The sequence below is a fragment of the Thamnophis elegans genome, chromosome 16, assembly GCF_009769535.1.
Source record: "Thamnophis elegans isolate rThaEle1 chromosome 16, rThaEle1.pri, whole genome shotgun sequence".
In the NCBI taxonomy this organism is placed as follows: Eukaryota; Metazoa; Chordata; class Lepidosauria; order Squamata; family Colubridae; genus Thamnophis; species Thamnophis elegans.
Genome location: NC_045556.1, coordinates 35,740,406 through 35,766,308, shown reverse-complemented (window position 1 = coordinate 35,766,308; position 25,903 = coordinate 35,740,406). Strand labels below are relative to the sequence as shown.

The window sequence follows — 25,903 nt, the reverse complement described above, 5'->3', positions numbered from 1 at the left end:
CCATCCTCCTTCCTTCTCTTCCTCCATCTCCCTTCCCTCTCCTCCTTCTCCTTCTCAGCCTCCAACCCTCTTTCTTCTCCTTCTCCTCCAGTTAAAATTGGCTGCCCTCCTGACCTTTGTCCAGCTTTGGCTCTTCTCCCATCCAAAGACACGGCCCCTCAAAAGTGAAGGATGGCCATAGCTTCCTCACCATAAGAACCGTGAGGTTGCCTGTCCCCTTGACAAGCTGTACAGAAGCATTAAATAACAGGAGGATGGTTACATAATAAAAACACCAAAGTATCTAACGCTATGAATCACCCAGACTCAAACAGATGCTTAGTGTTACAACATGTCAGCAGGAGCAGTAATTGCAACTGTATGAAAAGTTTCAGCCTGAAACCGCTTTATTAAAAAAAAAAAAGGAAGAAAGAAAAAAAAAGTTCAACAACTCCAGATAAATGTACTAGAAAAAAGCCTTTCTGTTTTCACAACCATTCCAGAATTGTTACTGTGTGAAAGAACCTGCTCTGGGCATAAGACTAAAGGTAAAGGTTCCCCTCGCACATATGTGCCCATCGTTCCCGACTCTAGAGGGCGGTGCTCATCTCCGTTTCAAAGCCGAAGAGCCAGCGCTGTCCGAAGACGTCTCTGTGGTCATGTGTCCGGCATGACTCAATGCCAAAGGCGCATGGAATGCTGTTGCCTTCCCACCAAAGGTGGTTCCTATTTTTCTACTTGCATTTTTACATGTTTTCGAACTGCTAGGTTGGCAGAAGCTGGGACAAGTCACGGGAGCTCACTCTGTTATGCGGTGCTGGGGATTCAAACCACCGAACTGCTAATTTTTCTGACCGACAAGCTCAGCATCTTAGCCGCTGAGCCACCGCTCTGGGCATATCACCCACAAATGCACATATCCTGTTTGCTTCTTCCCACCCACTGGTGCGTGTAGGAAACTGTCTCCTTTTGCAAAGAGAGAGATCCAATCTCGCTTCAGGGAACAAGCCAACGTTGTTTTTTTTCTGGATAAGGTGTTGAAAAGACCAAAGATGAGAGAGGGGGGGGGGGAAAAAAGCTTCCTTGAAAAAGGCACGCCAACTTTTCAAAGGCACTTTGTGTTCAATGTGTAGCAACAGGAAAAGCACCCGGTGCATCCTTGTGGGTGGCAAGCACGTTCCCCGAAAAAGAGGGAAGACTTGCACCCTCATAAGAGACAACCGAAGAGGAGAAATATAGCATAACATTTGCAGATCCTTCCATAATTCCAAGGAAGTTCCGGTGAGGGATAAATCAGTTAAATCTCGCTTGGATTGCATGGGTTGTTCCTGCGGAAAGTGATTCCTGTTTTCTGCCAATGTTTTTTTTTTAAACGTCACAAATTAGTGCTGGGCTCTTCCAGTGGTTTCCCATCTAAGCGTCGATCTCGTCCACTGTGGTTAATGTCCAAGGTCAGCCAAGATAGTTCCCAAGCCATCTGGTCTGATTTTGGTAAGGATTATTTTAATTTAAAAAAGAACTTTTTTAAAAAAATTGGAAAGGCTCATACTGTCATATGTGGTGGACATGCCCAAAGCAAGAAATATTGGACAAAAATACATACACGGCTGGGGAAAAAATGACAAAACAACATATAGATTTGAAACCAGAGATGATTTTTTCCAGGCATCCTACCTGAAACATAGGATAAACAGACCACATTTTGACCCTGCATATCTTAACTGCAACTAGAATTGTATTTGCGTATCAATGGAAAGATGATGCGGTCCCTTCTGAGGGAAACGCGATCAAGAAAATATTAGACTGTGCAGAAATGGATAGATTAACACTTGCTATTAAGGATAAAGAAGAAATGGAATACTTTTTGATATGGGACACATTTTATCAATGGCTAAATAATAGAAGTTGGAAAGGAGGCGATAAAACTGGAGATAAACAGGAGAGTTGTTGGAAGAATCATCTTTCTGTTAGAAGAATCATCTTCCTGTAAGATGATGTTAAATGTTAAATATCAATGTTATGGTATTATTATGTTATATTATTAATATGATGGCGAGGAAGTATAACAACAAAAATGTATAATAGGATTACTTAAGCACAGTTGTACCCAGGACACACACTGTTCGATGAAAATTGGATGTTATATAAATAAAACAAATAAAACTTGGGAAAAAAGAACTTTTTTTTAATTTGGAAAGGAGAGCTGCACACCTAATTCTGCAGGTTAGGAATGAGGTATAAAGTGAGGTTGAATTCAAAGCCCACTGATGCCATCTGCTTTTGAAGCTCTTTGCTTTCTACATCAAGCAATCGTCCACTGTATCTTTGGCCTAACTGTCTAACTTTCTTCTGCAAAGAGGAATTCCAATTATCTGCGTGTTGCTCAAGAAAAAGAAAGGATCTCACCAACCGAATTGGTGGCCCTACTGACAGCTGACTCTAGGCTCCATGCTCCATTTATCAAATAGATTTAGCGGATTATCGCTAAAGGAGTGTGGCTCGAAGAATGCTCTCCCCCCCATTTAAATCTGCAATTGTTTCCCAAGCACATGAGCTATTAAACATGAGTCAAGAAATGTCCTTCTCAGCTTCAGTAACAACTCCCTATGTGCACCTTCAGTATTTGGGGGCTCACTTTCGGCACGTCAAACCATGTTGTTTGAAGGGAGACAAAACTGGGACATCATTTTTGCATCGGTGGGAGAAGATCAGGCAGAGCTGGGGGTGGAGTGAAGAGTGTCATCAGCCTAGAATCGTTACGTTGCCACAAACAACCCAACTCCAATCCCTCTTGGATCCATTGACTCATTTCTGGCACCAATTTAGTACTGAATTTTAGTTGACTAGATTAGAAGAAGATCAAAACCACACGTAAAGTTGCAGTTCAAAAATTTCATTCCTAGAATCCAAAAATCTAGTCCAGCTAGAAGCTGGTCAAGTAAAGTTAAACTGAAAACTCTCTATTTTTGCTGCTCTAAGCTTCATGCTTCTGGGATCTACCACTTGCTTTGTGTTCTGGGGGGGGGAGGCAGGCAGCGCATTAACAATGATATTTCCCTAAGTAAAAAGGAGATTTTGACGTGAAGCCCCACTTCGATTTAAAGATCCCAAACCAAGATTTGTCAGCTGAGAATTGAGCTCAGACAAGCCCTGAGGCTTGGACATAAAAGGAGTCGTGGAAAGATTCCCAGCAGCTCCCAGGTTGTTAAACAAGTCGAGGCAAACCATGACTTTTTTCCGAAGTTGTTCAGAATCCCGAGCAAAGGATCCAAGAGCTACCAGTCATATTTTCCTTCCGTAAAAATAGTTCTTCATAGTATGCTCTGCGTCTACCTAGAGTTGATAGTGAAAGAATAGGCTTAAAAATGCTGGAGAAGACTCCTGCATTGAGTCCCTTGGACTGCAAGGCGATCCAATCGATCAGTGCTAGAGAAGATCAACCCTGACTGCTCTTTAGCAGGCCAGATCCTGAAGGCGAAACTCAAAGACTTTGGCCACCTAATGAGAAGGAAGGACTCCCTGGAGAAGAGCCCAAAGCTGGGAACGATGAAGAGCAAAAGAAGAAGGGGACGAGAGAGAAGGAGGTGGCTGGATGGAGTCACCGAAGCAGCCGGCGTGAGCTTAAACGTACTCCAGAGGATGGTAGAGGACAGGAAGGCCTGGAGGAACATTGTCCATGGGGTCGCAATAGGTCAGACATGAATTTGCAACTAACAACAAGGCTTAAAAATAACCAGGGAACAGATATAGAACACAGAATAAATAATAGGTTGGAAGGGACCTTGGAGGTCTTCTAGTACAACCCATTGCTCTCGGGAAGCCTCGGTCAGAATAGTATCCTTTCTAACAAAAGCACCTTATAAATAATTATTTCTATTCCAGTTTTGAGGGAGTGGCAAAAGAATCCACGTTAGAGAGGATCGTACCATCCAGGCATCTCCTTATTTCCCCCCTCTCCTATATTTTGAGGTTTGAGCAGCGAGACTCATTACACATGCATGGTTTTTATTTTAAAAAAAGGAAAACAAAAAAGCAATGTCAATTCACTGTTTTTCCATTTGGGCTCCTGGCCAAAGGATACATTAGAGAGAAAAAAAAGTGTGGCGGGGGGAGATATTCTCCATCAAACAAAGAGTTTAAAGAATTTGATGTCGGGTCTTTGGAAATAAAGTCAATGCATTGATTTATTTGGTAGATTTATAAACTGCCAAGTGGAACCAACTCTTGGTGTTTTACAGCACCAACAAAAGCTTTGAAACTCCAATTTGGACATAAATCCCATAAAACAGTGAGTAATAATACTAAAAGGGTAATAAAATATTGGTAACATTGCCATGGCACCAACATGAATCCACATATCACAAGAGAAGCAGCTGATTTTTTGCAATTTTTAACTCTTTTTAACTTTCAACGTTTATCCATTTGTTAGACCGGGGGTCAGCAGCAACCTGTGGCTCTGGAGCTGCATGTGGCTCTTTCATCCCTCTGCTGTGACTCCAGCATTTTGAGACGAGCTTCTCTTTAGGGAGCAGAGGAGACTCTATGGCAAGGGGCGGGTTTTCTGGTTGGTTCTACAATTGATAGGGCTTTGGGTTAGGACAGGTAGAGGAAAAAGGATGCTGCGCTAGGAGGAGACTCTATGGTGGGGGAACCGGACTTCCGGTTGGCTCCAGAATTGAGGGGGGAGGCTTCCAGTTAGGACCTTTTTGGCTCTGAGTGTTTAAGGTTGTGGACCCCTGTGTTAGACCCACAGTCAGCCTTTTTCTCTTAATGACACAATATTAGGACCTAAGGGACACGGTGGCTCAGTGGCTAAGACGTTTCCTTGATCTTGATTGTATCCCTCTGTTAATGTAACTTAGGATACATCAGTCGTTGCAGTTTTTAATCTCTCCCATCACATTGTTCCAAGAAACAGCCCACCCGTTTAACTTTTCTGGTTGCAAAACCACATGCCAAATATTTGCACTCGGGGAAAATTGAAAGGGGGGCAGGGAGAAAAATAATCCATCAGGTTTATGTAACCTGAACTTTTGAAATCACTCCAAGAAAAAGGAGAGAAAACCCACAACAGAGCAGAAGGGAAAAGAACAGCTAATGTTAAAGAATGGAACAGTCGCATAAACATAAATAAATTCATCCGTTCCTATTTTCTAGGCCAACAGCAGAACTACTTTGATGAACATCACTGCATCACTTTTAAGTCCGTTTGTTTCCCACTAAAGGTTTCCCGGAAGGAAATGTTGCCACCTTATGAGTAATTAGTAGAGCTGAATCTATTAATCTAAATCTACTAAATCTGTATGATCCTCTTAAGTTCGGACTTAAAGGAAAGTCTCCTTCGTAAATCGAGAAGGTAGAACTTTTTGTTGGGCTGGTAAAAATCCACAGGAGCACCTTTTGAGTTTGGAAGGAAGCAAAGCAGAATGTACTTTCCCCAACTTCAACAGAATGACAGAGTTGGGAGGGACCTTGGAGGTCTTCTAGTCCAACCCCTTACTCATGCAGGAGACACCTCCCCAAGCCTTAACAGAACCTCTGGTTGCATCATAGATTTTTTCCACCCCACCCAGAGAGGAGAAACAACAGATGAAAACTAACCAAGGAGAGAAGCAACCTAGAACTAAGGAGAAATTTTCTGACAGTGAGAACAATTAACCAGTGGATTAACCAGTGCAGAAGTTGTGGATGCTCCATCAGAGGAGGCTTTCAGAAAGGCACTGGACACCCATTCATCTGAAATGGTATAGGCCGGGTCTCCTGCTTGAGCAGGAGGATGGACTAGAAGACCTCCAAGGTCCCTTCCAACTCTTTTTATTCTATGTTCTATGTATCAAACATTTATCACCTACTTCCTATCACACAGTGGCTCAATGGCTAAAATGCTGAGATCTTTATTACCTATCTGTCTGTCTATCTGTCTGTCTGTCTGTCTGTCTATCTCTACAGTATCTATCTATCTCTATCATCTATCTATCTATCTATCTATCTATCTATCTATCTATCTATCTATCTATCTATCTACCTCTATCATCCATCCATCCATCTCTCTATCTGTCTGTCTGTCTATCTGTCTAGCTACCTAACCATTGATCTATTATCTTCTTTACTATCTATCTATCCATCCATCCACCCATCCACCCTAGAGCACTCTAGACTATGGACAACAGTGTCTCAATAGAAGAGAATATTTGTACTTAAAGGTTGAATTTTGGAGTCCTTGGTGCCCTCGGAGCCCCGTTGTTTTCTTGCAGACGTTTCGTCACCCACCTAGGGAACATCATCAGTGCTAGAAGGGAGTGGGGTCTGCAGAGAGGAGGAAGAGGAAGAGGATGACTGTGGGGTCCTTGGTACTCTCTGAGCTTGGTTGTTTTCTTGCAAGATGTTTCATGACCCAACTAGGGAACATCATCAGTGCTAGAAAGGAGTGGGGTCTGCAGAGAGGAGGAAGAGGAGGAGGAAGAGGAGAAGGAAGAGGAGGAGAATGGCTGTGGGGTCCTTGGTGCTCTCTGAGCTTGGTTGTTTTCTTGCAGACGTTTGATGACCCAACTAGGGAACATCCTCAGCGCACCATAGTGTCTGCAAAAGTGTTTGGTTCAGCTGACGAGTCCTTGTAACTTGGTAGTTTGGGGGATTTAGGTGATTCCTGGGTCAACTCCAGCTCCTGAATTCCCTCTTGAGACATCCCATGCAATGAGGCTTCTAGGAACCAAGGACACATCTGGTATCTCAGTCCAGTGGCAAAACTCAAAATATGCAGCATCTCAAGACACATTCAGCTCAGGGCTCATTCCAGCTGCATTAACTGGGACAAACATAAGACGTTTCATCGTCAACAGAAAGCATCCGAGTTTTGCTCGCAGGCTTTTTGCCCCTGGAGCATATGCATCATGCAAGAAACTCTTGATCTGTACTCGATCCTATCTCACATATATATATATATATATACACACACATAGGAATGAAATTTTGGCAATAAATTCTGTTTCTGACATCCCTTTGAATTCAGGGCAAGCATTCCATTCACTGTCACGACCAGAATCAAAGTTTCTCCTGTCCTCTTCCATTTACCAAGGCAGGGAGTCCTCCACGTACGACCACAATTGAGCCCAAGATTTTCTGTTGCTGAGCGAGATGGTTATTAAGTGAGTTTGGCCTCCTTTTACGACCTGTTTGCTAAGTGAACCAACGCGCTCGTGAAATTAGCAACACGGCTGCCAAGGGAATTGGGCTTCCCTGTTGATTTCACTCGCCAGGAGGTTGCAAAAGTTTGCAAAAACGTGAGTTGCGACGGTCATAAATATGAGACAGTGGTCGGGGTGTCTGAATTTGGATCACATGACCACGGGGATGTTGCAACAGTCATAAGTGTTTAAAAGAGGGTCAAAAGTCACTATTTTTACAGCTGTTTTATCGGTCACTGAACAAATTAGGGTGTCTAGTTTAATGAGAAGAAGTACTAAGGGTGACATGATAGCAGTCTTCCAATATCTCAAGGGCTGCCCCAAAGAAGAGGGAGTCAAGCTATTCTCCAAAGCACATGAGGGCAGGACAAGAAGCAATGGGTGGAAACTAATCAAGGAGAGAAGCAACTTAGAACTAAGGAGGAATTTCCTGACAGTTAGAACAATTAATCAGTGGAACAACTTGCCTCCAGAAGTTGTGAATGCCCCAACACTGGAGGTTTTTAAGAAAATGTTGGATAACCATTTGTCTGAAGTATGTAGGGTTTCCTGCCTAAGCAGGGGGTTGGACTAGAAGACCTCTGATGTCCCTTCCAACTCTGTTATTCTAAATTAATCAAATGGTTATAAAGGCCACCTGTATACCAAAAAGCTCCCACTCCTCTTTTAACATAATTTTGTAAAAAGAATGCCATTCTTGGAAGTTACTTGCACGCCATCCCTTTAAAAGAAAAAAAGAAATTATCTTCAACCCTCACTTCTCCTAAAATTATCCCAGTGGGGGAGTCCAAGAGAAAATGTTTTGGATTCCAGCAATTGAAGCTAACACGTCTCCCCCCACCCCCCGGCTGAAAAAAAAACATCTCGCATTTAATGTGGTCCTAAGCACTTTTCTTGCTGTGTTCTCAAATCATCAAGCCAAGGGCTGCCTTTTCTAATTACCACCCAGATATTTGAGGCAGCCTATTATGTGCTTGCTTTACTGAATAGGAAAATTAGGGAGGAGAAACCCGCATTATCTTACTTTTATTAAAAACTGTGGGAGGAAGACGAAACGAGGGAAAATGTTTGCAAAAGCCTGCACTCCTTTTCTCTTGGCTTAAATGCAAATCCGGAGAGGAAGGCAACTGGGGCACCTAACTTATCTTAACGCTATCAACATAATATTTCTAACGGGACCATGTCAGGAGTGGGTTTCTATACCGGTCGGTACTGGTTCGCTTCATGTGCGCTTTGCCGTATGTTGCTGGCGCATGCACAGTTGGCTAAATATCGCTCTGCAGATGCGCACAAACATGCCGGCAATGGCGTAAGAGATCGGGGAACTGGTTTGGGGGTGTGTGACAAGCCTGGGTCATTGCCGGTTCTGGGGCTCAGGCTACAATTCCACTACCGGTTCAGCTGAACTGGGCCGAACCGGGAGCAACCCACCTCTGGACCTTGTCAACCGACAACTTTTTCTTTCAATGCAATTTGCCACAAAGGTATTGCAGGCCACGTATTTACTTCCTCACACTTAGATGAAATGAGACCAAAACCTCAGTATTTTACATTATGCAAACTTGAAGTTTGTTTAAGAACGGGTGGATTGCTCTAGCAAAAATCTTTCACATTCCTCTCTCTAACAAATTTTGTTGTATACATGATGTACAATGACAATAAAGGCTAATAAATAAATATTATACTCTTCTCTCCCCTGCCCATCCTAAAGGTTTCCCCCTCGCACATGCGTGCTAATCGTTCCCGACTCTAGGGGGTGGTGCTCATCTCCATTTCAAAGCCGAAGAGCCAGTTCTGCCCAAAGTCATCTCCGTGGTCATGTGGCCGGCATGACTCAACACCCGAGAGCGAACAGAACACTGTTCCCTTCCCACCAAAGGTGGTTCTTATTTTTCTACTTGCATTTTTTTTTACATGCTTTCGAACTGTTAGGTTGGCAGAAGCTGGGACGAGTCATGGGAGCTCACTCTGTTATGCGGCGCTAGGGATTCGAACAGTCGAACTGCCGACCTTTCTGATCGACAAGCTCAGCGTCTTAGCCACCGCATCCCCATTATTGGGAACACACAAAAGGGCTTAAGGCTAGAATGTTATATAACCCAACTGTATGTTATATCACACAACTGTATCTGAAGTGTTCAAATCTGACTTCCAAAAACATGTCATCCTAGCTTGAATCTGACTTCCAGATTTAGCATTATAAAAACTTCTGGGTGCTGTGGAAAGATCAAAGTTTGGTCTAGTGGCTAAGGCACCTGGCTCGAAACTAGGAGACTGGGAGTTCTAGTCCCGTCTTAGGCATGAAAGCCAGTGGAGTGACTTTGGGCCAATCACCAGGAGTTCTAGCCCTGCCTTAGGGGTGAAAGCCATCCCATTCTTTCAACCAAACCCATCTCACAGGGTTGTTGTGGGGTGGAGGAACAGGAGGAAGAAAGAGCATTCAATAACATTTGCCGTCTTGAGCTGATTATTTTTTTTTAAAAAAAAGTGGGACATAAATTAAATAAATAAATTGTCCCTAGCAGGAAATAACACATTGGAATTGGAATTGGATTGGAATTGGAAAGTTTATTTATAGGCCGCCCTTTTCCCTGGGGGGACTCAGGGCGGCTTACAATTCATGGGGAGGGGAATACAAACAGTGAGACATAAAACAATACATAATTAAAAATAGAACACAACATTCATCATTCAGGAGGGGACGGATTACAATCTAACCCCAGGCCTGAAGGGATAGCCAGATCTTAAGGGCTGTGCGGAAGGTCTGGAGGGTGGTGAGGGTACAGATCTCCACGGGGAGATCGTTCCAAAGGGTCGGAGCTACTACCGAGAAGGCTCTCCTCCACGTAGTCGTCAGTCGACACTGACTGGCAGATGGAATTCGGAGGAGGCCTAATCTGTGTGATCTAATTGGTCGCGAGGAGGTGATTGGCAGGAGGCGGTCTCTCAAGTACCCAGATCCACTACCATGAAGGGCTTTATGGGTGGTAAGTAGCACCTTGAAGCGCACCCGGAGATCAACAGGTAGCCAGCGCAGGGCAAACAATAGATACAAATTCAAGGTAAATCGCTCCAAACTCGATTGCAGAAGATACAACTTCAGCCACAGAGTGGTCAACGCCTGGAATGCTCTGCTTGACTCCGTTGTTACATCCTCAAACCCCTCACAGCTTCAACCTCAAACTGTCCAACTGTGGACCTGACCCCATTCCTAAGAGGTCCATAAAGGGGGCGTGCATAAGCCCACCAGCGTGCCTACTCTCCCCATTTATTCGTGCCCATTTCCTGTGTTTCTTATTCCTGTTATCTTGTACTTGGCAAACTAAATAAAATAAATAAGTAGGACTGGAGAAGGTACAGAGGACACTTAGAACATGTATTCTCTAGGGAATGTCCTCCGCCACAACAGATCCCAAATTTCTAGAAATGTGAAAACTCCGTCCCTGGATGAGAAAAACAGAATAGCCAAACCATTCCCAAGGAGCTGGAAGAAAACACGAGAGAAGGGAGAGAAAGGGGGATTTTAGGAGGGCGTACACTGTTTAATCTGTACCCAGTTACATTTTTCAAAAGGGGAACTTTTGAAGGGAGAATTGATTTACGGCTGGGCCCGGCGCTATTTCTTCCCTCGCTTTCATTCGCCTCCCCTCCTGCTGCTCCTCCGGGCCTCGTCCAGGGTTGAGAAACCCACACTCAGCAGGTGTGCTTGTCCTGTCAGATCTAACAAAAGGCCGAAACAAGTTGATATCTTTTTATTTCGGCTCAACCCGGAAATACCATTCCACCAATTAGAACGGCTATAAGAAGAGCTAAGCAGGCTGCAGGGCTTTGCTCTCGCGTGAAGACTTCTCTCGCAGGGAGCCTTCGCATTAGAAAAATGGAAGCCAGGTTTTTTAAAAAAAAAATAAAAAAAGACTTTTATAGGGCCAGCAATTTGAAATAGAACTTAGAATCTAAACTGGAAAAGAAAGTAGGGAGAAGATATAGAACCCCGCGATGCATTGTTAAATGGAAAAGGAAGGGGGGAAGGGGAAAACCGAAAAGAAAATATTAAATATATAAGTATATATCTAAGAGCGAGACATAAAGGGGGGGGGAATATAGCTAGGATGGATTAGCGAAGGTAGTGATATCAAATTATATTTGGGTTTGTGGAAATACCATTCCAAGGAAACATAAACTGAGACCTGAAAGAGACACCTACAATAATAGAAAAGAAAGAGAGAGAGGAGGAGAGAAGGAAAGGAAGATAGGGAAAGGAGAAAGGAGAAAGAAGTAAGGAGAGGAGGATGAAAGGGAGAGAAAGAGAAGGAGAGGGTAGGAAGGGGAAGGAGAAAGGGAAGGGAAGAAGGAAGGGAAAGGAGAGGAGGATGGAAGGGAGAGGAAGAGAAGGAGAGTGGGTAGGAAGGGGAAGAGGAAGAGTAGGAGTAGGAGAAAAGTAAGGGAAGAAGGAAGAGAAAGGAAAGGAGGAAGGAAGGAAGTAGAGAAGGGAGGGAGGGAGAAAAGAAAAGGAAAAGAAGGTGGCATTACAAAAGGAGAAAAGGATGGTAAATAAAACAACCCAAACTGTATATTATAACCTATTAAATGAAATAGCAAATCTATAAGAATGATAAATGTAAGGAAGAGTAGCAATTATGTGAATGTATACTTAAAATGGTATGTAAGATAATTTTAAAAAATATTCTTTAAAAAAAGAAAAAGAAAGAAATAGAACTTAGAATCGTAGGGCTGGAAGGGACCTTGGAGGTCTTCTAGCCCAGCCTCTTGCTCAAGGCAGGAGAACTTATACCCGTGATGGCGAACCCATGGCAAGTGTGCCAGAAGTGGCAGGCAGAGAGAGCCCTCTTTATGGGCACGCACAGCATTGCCAGCTGGTCTTCGGGGCACGTGTGTGCTGGAACACTGGAAAATGGCCTGAAAATGCCAAATAAAAATGCCCCAAAACCAGGCTGTTTTCGGGCCTTTTTTTTTTTTTTTTTGGCTGTTTTTTTGGCTGTTTTCAGGCTGTCTTTTGGGTCATTTTCAGGCTATTTTGGGGCCAAAAAAAACAGCCTGAAAAATGATCTGAAAACAGCCTAAGAACAGGCACATACGTGCTGCACAGCTGGTCTTCAAGTTACCAGTGCTCTGGTGCACGGACAGCAATGGTGGGTTCCAAAAAATTTTGGAACCTCTTCTGTAGGTGTGGCCTGCTTTCCAGGTCCACTGGTAGAACCTCTTCTAACCAGTTCGGTAGATTTGACGAACCGGTTCTATCGAATAGGTGCGAACTGGTAGGAACCGACCTCTGACGGACAGGCATATGCATTCTGATTTGGGCACGTGGTGCCGAAAAAGTTCGCCATCATTGACTTTCCACCATCCTGGTCAAATGGTTTTCCAGTCTATTTTTGAAGACCTCCTCCACTGACGAAGCATCCATAGCTTTTGGAGACAAGCCATTCCACCGATTGAAATGTTTTTTTTTTTTGATGGGCGGGCATTTTGTAGTTCCCATTGAATGTCTGGTGCCCTAAATTATTCCTACAAATACCCAGGGTATGCATATGCCTTCTAAAGGATGCTCAGCAGTAGTGGGATTCAAATAATGCCACAACCGGTTCTCGGTCCTAATGATTTCTTCCAACAACCAGTTCACCAAACTGCTCAAAAAGTTAACAACCGGTTCACACACACACACATGCACACGCACACACACACAAACAAACAAACAACACCACACACACACACACACGAAGAGAAAGACATCACGTTCTCCGGAACTTAAATTATATTATCATGATGTCTCTCTCTTTTCTTATAGCTACACCTGGAACTCTTATTTTTAGGATAATTCTATATATAATTCTATATATCAATCAATCTATCTATCTATCATCTATCTATCTATCTATCTATCTATCTATCTATCATCTATCTATCTATCTATCTATCTATCTATCTATCTATCTATCTGCAGGGCAATATAACCAATTCTAGGCCTAGGTTCATTTAACTAGAGAAATTTTGCCATGTGTAGATCTAGGTTGCATTTAAAAAAAAAACACACACACACAGAGGGAAAAAATCTTTTTAACACTGCTGGGCTAGCCCTGTTTGCCTGTCCAGTTTTTCCTACGATGATATTTTTCAACTGTCACACATATTTGTTTACACGTGTTAATGCAAGTCATCACAAGCTCGCAAATATTTGGCCAACGTCAGCAATCACCTTCGAACACGCTAAAGCTGCCATGAAAACAGCTGTACTTGAGTTTTAAAAAGGAAATTAAAAAAATCTCATTTGTTCTTTCAGGCTTCCTCACTTGTAACAACCTTTAAAGATATGGAGTTCATTATCAAACCACTCCCCCCCCCCCCACACACACACACTGCATTTCAGAAGTGAGTCGCCTATGGCTAATCTAGAAACCGAATGTATCTCAACCATACAGATACATTTGCATGCTCCTGACTTCGGTAGACAATAACTCTGCGGTAGTTAATAGGACGTCTCTTTACAGTAATTAAAGATATTTGTTCCAAAGCTCAGGAAAACCAGCGCAGGTTAGAACAAAGGGCCAAGCTGTGATCTTTGCTTTGTTCGTGCTTCTTTACAGTCAAGCCACAGAATCAAAACAGCGATTACAAAATCCCACACACCATTGTACGTTTAAGCCAGCTCCTCCTAACACCTACACAACCAATGGCTTCAAAGTTATAGATTATTACACAGGAGATCAAAGGACGTACAGTAATTTGCAGTCATTTGCCCTGTGGAAATGCCAATCTTGATCGCTGGTTTCTGCATTTCGTTTTCTAGCTTCCAACAGTACTTCTTTCTTTCTCTCTCCCTCCCTCCCTTCCATCCCCACTCTTAAAGCAGCTTTTAAGTCTGATATTTTAATTTTGAAATGGGCCAAACCTTTTAGCCTTCCCCCCACAGAAATTAAAATGTTACTCTGTTACCTAGCTGGGGTAATGCATTTGCAAGAAAATCACCATGTTCAAAGAGTACCAAGAACTCCCCATTTCAATCCTGAGCTACAAATATTCTCCTTTATTGGTAAAGTTTTCTCTTTGCACACTGGCATTCAAGCAAAGCCTTTGAATGAAATGTTCAGGGCTTATTAATAGTTTACGCATCTTCCAGTGAAACAAGCATCGGATGCCCACAGAAGCAGGACAACAGAGAAATAAACATAAACAACCAGGGGGGAAAAATGCAAAGACAACTAACTAATTGGCCATAAAGACCACAAAGTATCACTTCAGCTCTGAAAGGACAGATTTCCAGAAAAGAGGGTCACACTTTGTCCCCAAAAAAATGCTTTTTTTCAAAAGGCAAGTGGACTTTCTTTCTTTTTTTCCCCTTCAAGATGTTTTGCTTCTCATCCAGAACTGAAGAAGCTTCTTAGTTGAGAAGCAAAACGTCTTCGAGGGAAAACCAAAGAAGTCCGATTGGCTTTTGGGAAAGGGGAAAAAAAGCACCTTTGAGACAACCATGACCTGGATGATTGAGAATTTCCATAAACAGGATCACAGTTTGAGATTTTTGTCATAACTAAAATTGATGAAAAAAAGACCGGGTACAACATTGAAAAAGAAAAATTAGCTAGGTCCTTACCAAAAACCCTGCAAAATTGGTGTAGCGCATAATGCTTTGAGAACTGGATCAATTTTGATTCGAGATACGTTGTGTTTTATTATTTATTGCTTTGGGTTTGCTAGGTATGTTTTACATGTTGCACTTTTATTTTTTGTTTAAACCTAAAGGAAGATGTTTTATTATGTATCTGAACTGAAGGAAATTGGAGATTACTCTTTTTCCATCTTATTTTTTTTTTTTATAATTCTGCTTTTTCTTGCTTTCTTTCTCTTTCTAACATTTTACTGGTAATTCTGTATTTTATCCATTTTGAAATTCAATAAAGGAATTATCTACACATTATGCAACGTATGGTGATTCTGGCTGAGGTTTTAGTCCAATAAGCATTTGCAGCTTTAGGAAAACTCTCAAGAGAAAAAGGCAAGTTAGAAACACTCAGTGAGGAAAAAAAATAAAACTTGCACAAGCTTCTTTGTGGCCACATGGAAATATCCTGCCCACTTAATATTTTTTAAAAAGTATTTATTTATCTATTTAGAGAGTTTATACGGCCTCCCATTCACTCTCGGTGACTCTGGGCAGCTTACAATTTTTTTTTTCTATTTTGTCAATTGAGTCTCAATTCGCTTGGTTGGTTCAGAGATATTGCAAATGGCACGTGTGCTTCCCCTTAACCCTCCGGTTCTGCTCGAGTCCGGATTAAATGTCTTTTTAAAGGCGCATCTTTCAACCCCAGCATAAGCTTTCCTAAATGGACATGTTGAAGACAGAAGTCCATTTTGGACAGGCAATATTTGCAAAAGAGAGAGAGAGAGAGAGAGAGGGAGAGGGAGGGAGGGAGGAAAAAAGCCATTCGTGGCTCCAACTATTCAGCTAGGACTTTCAAAACTCCGCAATATTTATACTCTGCAGTTACTCCTTACCAATTACACACACCCCTTATCCCCCCCCCCCCCGGGTTTCCATAGCAGGGGATTTTGGAGTTGTTGCTATGAAATACACATAGTTTCTCTCTTAACTGCCCACCCCTCCCAAACCTTTGGGGGCGATCATGAGGAGGGAGGGGGGAGAACCTCCTGAATGTTAGACAAAAGCTGATGTACAACCAGAAATGTCCTCTTTTGTCTGCCGGCAGACCACTTGCAAAGTCATATTATGTCGCGCCGATTGAAGTGACCATGTTTTAACCCACTCCGGGCACAAAGACAGCCCTAAATTTTAGTGACAAGCGTGAAGTGGGAAAGAAAGGCCAGGGAGAAAAGAAAAGGGGCCGAGATTAGAAGCAGCCCGAAAGTCAAAAAGGCAGAGAAGATTTTTTTTTTTTAAAAAAAAGATTAAATCAATAATTAAAAAAAAAAAACATCTCTGGGCATCCTACACTTAGATTGACCGTACAGCCAATATGGAATTGGGATTGTCACTGTGTACACTTGAGAATGTGTTGTCACTTTGAGAACTTGTGCGATATCACAACAAAAACACTACCCTAGAAAGCTTACAGGGCCATGTATTTTTTCCTGTGTGTTTGTGTTGTTGTTGTTGTTGTTGTTGTTGTTGTTGTGTGGCGATGGGACATAGTAAAGGAGATGAGTTGAGGAAAGCAGCAGGCACAGAAAAACTACGGAGAGTGAAATGAATGATTTATTTTAAAAGGATATACTTTTTTGTGTTAAGAAAAAGGAAGGGGAGGGGGAAAAAAAACAATTTCCTAGTTAGAATTCAGGATTACACTGAACTCAAATTCCGGTTTGTTGGAGTCGAATTAAATTCCTTCACACCAGAAAGAAGCAGCCCATTTCTGAGTGTGTTGTTAATGTACCAGGGGGGAGACCCCACCACAGAATGCCTCATTTCCCTCCCCCTCCCCATTTTGACCTGCATCAATTTTATGCTCTAGAAAATGTCCCAGCAAATTGGCTTCATCTCACCAAGCGAAGTATAGATGTCCAGATGAACCACAAAGTGGTGACTTATTTATTTATTTCAAGGACAAAAAACACCTTACGCCAATCATGTCCTACAGCCCTGTGGAGATTTCGCTCCCACTTCAAAAGTCAACCTGGGAATTCCCTTTAGCTGAGCTTTCAGTGCAATTGTCTATCATACATGCGAAACTTTGGAAAGTCTGCAATGAAACCCTGGTTGGCATTTGACAAGGGTTGAGTATTATTATTATTATTATTATTATTATTATTATTATTATTATTTCTTTGTGATGAGGTCTCTTGTTCAGTTGCAAATTTAAATAGCCGCTTATGCTATGCTGGGTAAAGGCTTGCAAAATTCAGTATTCCCCGCTGGCTAACTAGAGAATTTTAGCTTATGCAATCCTGAACTAGAGAAATTGGCTGCAATAAATGAAATGCTTCACAGTTTTGGAACCATGAAATCTGGGTGAGTTGTTTTAACCGGGTAGGCTGTGATGTTAGGTCAGTCTGAAGAATCAGCCGGGTTATCAAGAATGAGCAAATGTCTAAAACGAGAAGATTAAATAAAAAAGGACATCTCCCAGGATAGGAAGGAAGGAAGGAAGGAAGGAAGGAAGGAAGGAAGGAAGGAAGGAAGGAAGGAAGGAAGGAAGGGAGAACCTTTCTCAAATTTCTTCTTGACCTCCTGGAGCTTTCTCAAATTTCTTCTTGACATCCTGAGGACTAGCCTCTTGCAATTGTAGCCTGTCCTTGGAGAACCGCGGGTCCCAGAGCATCCCAAAGGAGACCCAAGCATCTGATTCAGGCTGGTTTTGTTTGCTTTTCGAAATAAAGCGCCTTCCCCAGGTTTAAGCAAAGGCTGGCAATGAATAATTGCCCCGCTTTGAAGGACTGGTGGATATTGGCTATAATAATGCTCGTTTGGACAGGCACCAGCTGCTTCTCAGCCGCCCTACTCCGGGCAGTTTGGGGGAAGGACCTCTAGGGAAAAGGAGCCGCTCTAGTGGGAAGCGCTAAGGGCACATTTGATCCTAATGGCGAGGGCAGCTCCGATTATTGTTTTAAACGACCACGAAACAGCCATTCAGAGGTCCCTCCCTGTCCCCTGCCTTCTCTGTTTCTTGGTTCCCACCTTAAAGGACCCCCGCAGCTATCCAAAAGCTGCGCACCAATGCCAAGAAAGCGTGGGCGTCGCGGCGCCTGGCCTTCGCTCTTGGGGGGCTCTCCGGAGGCGACAGCCCTGGGCTCAGCCCCACCGCCTTTCTCCCTTGGGGGAAAAGGCCCAGAAGCTCGCCAGGGTCTTTCGGAGGGCCCATTGAAACCGATTCCCCTTCGGTATGTCAGCCACTCGGGAAAGCGCAGCGCCAGTGCTAGGTTTTCCACCGAGAGCGAACGGGCTCTCCCGCAAAAGGACGGACCTCGGGAGCCCGCCCGTCCGCCCGCTCTCCAAGGCGCTCTTCGGCTTTGGCCCCGGGCGGTGTGGATCGGTCATCATCCCCACCGCCCATCTGTGGCCCCGTCACGTCCCCCTAAAGCGGCGCAACTCGAAGCGGAGTCCCCGCGGCAGGTGCGTAATCGCGCTTTCCCCGGCGAACTTCGACGGCTTCTTCGGGATTTCTCGCCGGCTTTCAGTGTAAGCTCAGGTTAAGACGGGGAGGGGGAGTAGAACGATGCCTCCTCCATAATAAGTCAGTCAAACGAAAATGCCTAATTATGCTCCCCGAGAGAGAGCGTATTCTCTTGGGGGCGGGTGGGCTTCATTGGAGGGTCTGTCTACCAGCCACGACTATGGGATGCCTGGGGAACCGCGACCGCCTGGACTTGGGGTGGAGAGCTGGATGACCATGGAATCATCCCCCCCTCACCCTTGATAAAGAGGGTGGAGATAAACACCAAGAACAAAGGCGAGAAGGACCAGTGGAGATGATCTTAAAGGTTGGTTTGTGGCATGAAAGCTGCCTTCCGCGCCCGCGAATTGGGCTTGCTGTGCATAAGAGGCTCCATTTAGCTAGGGCTGGTTAGTCTGCCGTCGGGTGGGCGGGGGTCGCACGAAAATTTTAAATAGAGATGGGAAATGAAGGGCCAGTTCTTTAAAAGGGATGAAGACGAGAGGAAAGAAAAGGAAGGGAAAGGAACTGAACGGAATATAGAAGAAGGGAAGGGAAAAGAAAGGAAAGAGCGAGTGCAAAGAAAGGGAAATGAAAAAGGGAAAAAAGAGGGATGAGTAGAAAGAAGAAGAGAAAGGGAAATAGAGAAGGAAGGCAACAGGGAGAAATAAGAAAGGGAAATGAAAGAGTGGGGAAGAGAAGGAAGGGAAGGAAGGGAAGAAAAGGGAGAAGGGAAGAAGGAGACAAAAGGAAAAACAGAAAAGTGAATTACGGAAAGAGGAAGTAAAAAGACGAGGAAGGAGAGGGAGATGAGAATGGGGAAAGGGGAAGGAAGGAAGGAAGGAAGGAAGGAAGGAAGGAGAGAACGGGAAGGTAAGGAGCAGAGAAACGGACAAACAAGATGAAGGGAAGGGAGGAATGAGAAAAAGGAAAGAAGAAAGGGAAGGAAAGAAGATAACAGGAAAGCGAGAAAGAAAAAGAAGATAGCTGGTGAGGGCCCCCCGAAATCTCTCCAGGGGGAACAGATAGCCCAGCTCCTTCTCCCCCCCCCCCCCATAAAAAAGCGCCAGGCCTGGTGAAGGAAGAGGGGGGGCTTCTCTTGGCTGCGAAGCACTCACTCTTTCTTATCCTCCCTTCGAGCCACGCGTCTCCACTCCCGACGCGCTCACCGGGCAGCCTTAAGCCGACTGCCAGCGGCCGGGCCGAACAGGCAGCTCGGCTTCCTCGCCTTCGTTCCCTCCGGCCGAACTTGTGCGGATTACAAACTCAGATATATATTTTTTTTGGAGATGGGGGGGGGGAGAGAGATTCCGCGCTTTTTTTGGTTGCTTCTTGCAAAGCCAATAATTCCTCCCTCCCCATTTAAACACGTCGCCAGTTTTACCCAAGGCAGGGACGGGGGGGGGGGAGAGACTTTTAACAACCGTCCCACCCACCCCCTCCTTTCCAGCTCCCGCTTTAGAGTTTTGGGGTGTAGAAACGAACGCCCGAAAGTCGCGAAAACTGCGTCGGTTTTGGAGGCCTGAAAAGCCACGCGCCGACTCCGAATTAAGGGGAGGCGCCTTTCCCGACCTCGTTGGTTAAAAGCGGGGTTGGGAGAAGGGTGACTCCTGAATCGGGTCGCTTAAAAAGCGGGGTGGGTGGGGGTTGTTTAATCCATGCGAGGCTGAGTCCCGGGTAGGCTGACAGGGGGGAAAAAAGAGAGAGTTAAACAGAAGAAAGATGGAAAACAAAAGAACTTCCAAAAAGAAAAGAAAAAAGACTAAATGATCAGCGAATGCCACAATGAAACCGGGATGCGTGATTTAAAAAAATATATACAATAAATAAAAAAGAGGCTTTTCGGTTTTACTTGGCCATCGATCTTGGGAAGATGGATTCCAGAGAATCTACGCCTCCCCCCCCCTTTTTTTTTTTCTATCCTGACTGCCAAACTTTTTAGTTCGAAGGGAGAAAAAAAAATCCAGCTCCAATCGTTTTTTTAGTCGCAGGCAGCTTATTTCGGAGAAGGCCGCCTTCTCACGTACAAAATCAAATTCTTCCTTTTAGACACATACACAGACGCCCGCGCTCTAGTTTTTTTTCAGCACCATATTCAGGAAGGATTTATATATATAAATATATATAAATTAAGTACAAAAAAGGCAACAGTAAAAAAAATATTGGGTTTCTGTCTGGATGGTCTCTTGTGACGAGCCTAATGACACAGAGTGGAAGTGTGACCTTCCTCCCATACTTGGGCATACCAGGGGTTGTGACTTTAAGTATATATATATATAAAGATCCCTGAAACCTTTCTTCTATTGCATAACTTTCCTTGGGAATAAGCAACGCCTTTCTCCACCCCCCTCCAAATGCATTTGCATGCAAACTAAAACGTGATGATGATGATGATGATGATGATGATGATGATGATTAATTGCTCCTTTTGGTTCCCCCCCCCCCAGTTTACAGTTTTTAGCGGCTTCTACCCAAGACTGCAAGGATCGAAATACCAACCTAAAAACAGGCTGGGAAAATAATAATAATAATAATAATAATAATAATAATAATAATAATAATAACCCCTTCCTTTGCAGAGATGCCCTGTTTTTATTTATTTATTTAAGGAAGGACAAAATTTGGATGGGATTTTCAATTGCAGTTATAAAATTCTCCACAGGTGGATTGTTGACAAAAAAGGGGGGGGGGAGTGTTTATATATTTTGCTTTCAAAAATAATTTTTTTTTTTTGCTTACCATGGTAAGCAAAGCAAAGCCAGAATGTATGTTTTAACCTTTTATCTGGAAAAACTGTAAAAGTGATGAAGATAAACAAGAATAATAACTACGTGAATAGTGAACTATGTGTATATAGAAGGGATTAAAAAATAAAAACTTTTTTTAAAAATCCTTTTTTTTTTTTAAAGAAAGTAATATTTGGATTTGTTTATTTAAATTCCCTATTTCTAAACCACCTCTCTCCTTCAGGGATTTGAATTGCTTCATGGAAAGTAGTAGAAGTCGATTTTTGAAATATACCCGATCTAAAAGAAAACTGGGGAGAGGCAGATTTCAGAAAAGAGAAAACAGGAAGGAAAAAGGCAGAGAAAGGGATGGCTATAAATTGTTCCCTTGGGAAAATAATAATAATAATAATAATAATAACAATAACAATAACAATAATAATAATAATAATAATAATAATAATAATAATAATAATAATAATAATAATAATACAAATAACCCAAGGTGAAGGCAAGCAACTCAGAGGGGATTCTGACTAGGAAGTGGCCCAAAATCTGCCAGAAATGAAATTCAAAAGCGACCCAAGCTGGATCTTTTACTTTCCTCGGCCTTTACTCGAAAAAATAACTTAATACGCTTGGGAATACTTAATGACACATATATGCAGCGAATGGGCCATCTCTCTCCACACACACACACACACACCAAATCCACTTGTGGTGAAGTCAAAGCATTTTTCGCGGATCCAACCTCCGATATCCACCCCAAATACCCTATGCGACCTTTTTTTTTAATTTTTGAATTGCGCACAACAAGCCAGCAGAGTAGGTCAAAGAGGAGGAGGGGAGGATAAAGGAAGAAGAGAGAGACCGGAGGGGGAAATCAGTTAAACCCCAGGATGGTGACACTCAAGAGACTTAAAGCAACAATGGAACTTCTGCTGGATGAAGCAACAATGGGGTTTTAAAGCAAAAGGGTGGAGCTCCAGCTCTTTGATCCGAAAGCCCGCTTATTCTCTTGGAAATCCTCCTCAAATGTTCGCCTTCACTGCTTTCGGCCTCTCCCGCTACTACCCCATTCCACCAGGATACAGTTATAAATGAGATCAAACCAGGGAAAGCAGCGGTGAAGAATTCCAGTGGCAAAAAAAAAAAAAAGGAAAGGTTTAAAAATAAATAAAGGTGAAGATCTTACTGTTGGTAGTCTTGCTTGCAGTAAAGCTTCCGGTCTCGAAAGTAGCAGCTAGTGGTTAGCGCCTGTTGGCAGGCGGCGCATTGCAAGCACTCTTCGTGCCACGAGGATTCGTTGACACGCATCAGGAAGCGGTCGGAGATGGGACGCTGGCACCCCTCGCAAACCGACTGGTGTTGGCAATCGGACCCTGAAGGAGGGAAGGGAAGCAAGAGAAGAGACAGAGAGAGGGTGCGGGGAGTGGGGTAGGAAAAAAAAGATGTATGAAAAAAAAGCAAGGCAAGAATCACCAAAATAAAAGAAAAAGCAGCAATCACAGGGTTTTTAAGAAGGATTGGCTTTGAAACGCCTGGATGGCTCAATCCTCCTTAATTCCCACTCGAGATTTAGAATTGCGCCAGATATAGTTATCTGAAGGCTTCCTTCCTACAATTACTCGTTGGTTGTTTAGCCATGGACTTCAGGGGGATCAAAACGAATCTGAGCTGGAGAAGCCAACTGGTCTGGGAAAGAAGAGCAGACAATTAAAAATCTCCGCTCTCCATTCCTCAACCTGCGCCCAACACCAGGAGAAGAGAATCCAGATTAAGGGAGACAGGGATGAGTTTCTGATGGGAATCCAAAAAGGTACAATCTCTGTTCTTGATTATTAAGACCTCTCCTGCCACTGCTGGTCTCTTCAGAAGGAACACCTGAGGCTCACTTCCAAGAAGACCTGTCTGGGATCGTGGTCAAGGCAAAAGTCACCTTTGGCCATTTGTATCCCTGAACTCCTTCGCCTGGAATCATCCCCTCAAAAGCACATTTATTGTACCATAGAAGTTACCATCGTCAGTTCTCTTTTACTAGCAATAGTACTGCTGTAGCGCACAGTTGTCATTATGACTATTGTCTCCTTCGGCCTGGCTAAAAAAAATAAACTATAAGATAATGGCGGGGGAATAATAATAATAATAATAATAATAATTTTAATAATAATAATTTAAATAATAATAATTTTAATAAGGTAGTTGGTTGATACCTAGGACGCTGGCAGCAAACAGTATCAACCAATAGCACCAGTCAATGGTATTTGTGATGCATTTTTGAATGTTCAGTTGGCTGAGTTTCATGTTTAATGAATAAAGTATATACCAATAATAAAATCCATAATAATATGGATGAAACATGCAACAGTGATACCCATCGTCATCGGGGCACTTGGCAACATGTCCAAGAATTTTACAAAACACATCAAGAAATTGCAGCTTCCTGCAGTTAAATCAGCGGAGTTGCAAAAAAAAAACCTGTGCTACTCGGAACATCGTATATTTTAAGAAGGTCCTTGGTTGATACCCAGGACGCTGGCAGCAACTCGAATCAACCATTAGCACCAGAAAATGGTATTTGTGACCCAACTTTAAATGTTCAGTTGACTGAGTTTCATGTTTAATGAATAAAAGAAATAATAATAATAAGTTCCACTACTTGGTTGATACCCAGGACGCTGGCAGCAACTCGTATCAACCATTAGCACCAGTCAATGGTATTTGTGACCCATCTTTAAATGTTCAGTTGACTGAGTTCCCATGTTTAGTTAATAAAAGAAGTAATAATAGTAATAATCGCATTTGTCCAACTATACAAACAGGCCAAGAAGTTTGTCGCAATGCTTACCAAGTTAAAAACACAGAGTTTTAACCGCCTTTCCCTATTCAGCCCTGGCCTAAATTGGTACATTATTAAGGTATGGGTGGCCTAAATACCAGGGTTTATTAACTGCATGGTGGGGATGAGGAACCCTATTAACACCATCAAGATAAAAGGGGGAAAGGAAGAACGGGCCTTGCAAATCAGAAGAAACGAGGGAGCTACAGAGCCCTTGGCTGGATTGACAGCCTACAAATCTCTCTCTTTTGGTGTGGGGGGAGAAGTTTTCTCGGAATTTGGCAGGCGGTTGTTACTGGGGAGGTGGCTGGAAAACGCTGCAGACAGTTAAGGGAAAGTTTGCCTTAAGGAACGGTCGTGTGTTCTTGGACGGCGGCGGCTGGAAGATTTAACTTGGCCAGCTTAAGATCCACGCGCGGAGGGAAGGAATTTGCGGGGGGGGGGAGGCGGAGTTGCAGTGGGGATTGAGGCCCGGTTGGAGCCGGGTTTAAACTCTGAGAGGTTGTGAGAAGAGGGAGAAGAAAGGGAGAGGAAAGAACAAAACGCGAGCGCATCTGGCGGAAGGAAAGCAATGGGCCCCGTCTTTCTCCGCTTCCTCAGAGAACCAGAAGTTCAAGATTAAAATCAGTTCACCGCGAGAAGTATCGGGGAGGCGCACAACACACGCAGACACAAACACAATCCGAATTTACGGCTCCCCTTGGAGATAACGCCTAAGCTGAGCGCTTCAGCCCGTCCGACAGGCGTCACTCCTGCTGCCCGGTCGTTTTCAGCCGGCGTTTAAAACAAGCGTGCCAAACGACCGAACTCTCTTGGAATCCGGGGACTGTCAACACGGGTGCCCCTTCTGACGTGCAAAGCAGCCCGAGAGGAAAGTGAGACCAGCGGCCTTTGAAATGCAGCTCGCTTCCCCCCTCCCATTTTTTTCTTTTTAATCGTCCACGCCAAGAAAGGTAAAAGCCTAGCCATTCGGGTTCCAAAATTGGACCGCGCGCGAAACGTAGCCTGGCGATCAGTACCAGGGTTTTTAAAGGGGGGGCGAGCCCCCTCCAAAACGAGGGGGGGAGCCGTAATGGATTGGAAGCTGGCAAAGGGATCAAATAAATCGCAAAGGGCTCCGGTTGAAGTCTTGCATCAACGCGGGAAGAAAAGCACACACACACACATACTTGTGTACCACTCAATCCGGAATGATGTAAGTCAAGGCCCGGCGCACAAGTGGCATGGAAAGTGGTTCCTCCCAATCTGCCCCGTGCTTTACGCGTGGATTCTCGGCCGGGATAACTCCCCCCTCTCCCTCGCCAAGTTGCCAAGCATCTCTCGCCGGGAATAGTTCGGCGCTGGAAACCGGGGAGAAAGGAGGAGAGGAGGAAAGGAGGGCGCGCGGGGCTGCTCCAACCGCCTCAGGATCGTGGTCAAGGAAGGCGAGTTTTATCTATATATGTTGGGCGCGGGGGGGGGGGAAGAGAAGGTGTTTAACTTACAGGAAAGTTGGGAGGGGAGCAAAGCGGAAGAGCCAAACTCACCTAGCAGGACTCCCAAAGTCGCGGGCCCCGAGCGCAGCGGCCGATCCTCCATTTTAATCCCGTCCAGCATCTTGGCGCAATTGATCGAGCCGCGATTCAAGCAGTTTTCCAGCGCCTCCGGTCCCGCGGCCACGTCCATGGGGCGGAAGGCGGACTACGGTAGGAGGGGAAGGCAGCGGGCGATTAGTGGCCTCCCCGGCTGGGATCCGGACCGCGGAGAAGCGGGACGGTGCCGAGGGCAAAGGCGAGCGGGGCGCAGCCTAGAGGCCGAAGGAGCCGGCCGTCCATCGGCGGGGTGGCCGGGGAGGTCACCTGCTGGCTTGAAGGCGCCTCCGGGGCCCCTCTGTGGGTGGAGGGGGCGGCCAGGCCCTCCCCGAAGCAGGGGGACGCCTGGCAACGCATGCACCCGCGAGCGCAAGCTGTCTCCTCTGGAGCTCTCCTCGGCCCAAATGCCATCCAAAACTCACGAGCCGGGAGGCGCTCCGTTTACAAGCGGCGGAAAGCTGCTGCGGAGGAATACATC

At 44.3% G+C, this 25,903-nt stretch overlaps 1 protein-coding gene across 3 annotated transcripts in view; it reads right to left on the bottom strand.

Moving 5' to 3' along the window:
• The window catches only part of LMX1B (LIM homeobox transcription factor 1 beta), a 118,189-nt gene extending 92,670 nt beyond the window's left edge, over positions 1 to 25,519 (bottom strand). For all 3 annotated transcript variants that reach the window (XM_032233545.1, XM_032233546.1, XM_032233547.1), the window contains exons 1-2: positions 25,381 to 25,519; positions 22,211 to 22,397 (exon numbers count right to left, since the gene is read on the bottom strand). In XM_032233545.1, the coding sequence (XP_032089436.1) occupies positions 22,211 to 22,397; positions 25,381 to 25,519 (326 nt within the window). The remainder of the gene's footprint in view (positions 1 to 22,210; positions 22,398 to 25,380) is intronic.
• Between the last annotated feature and the right edge of the window lie 384 nt (positions 25,520 to 25,903).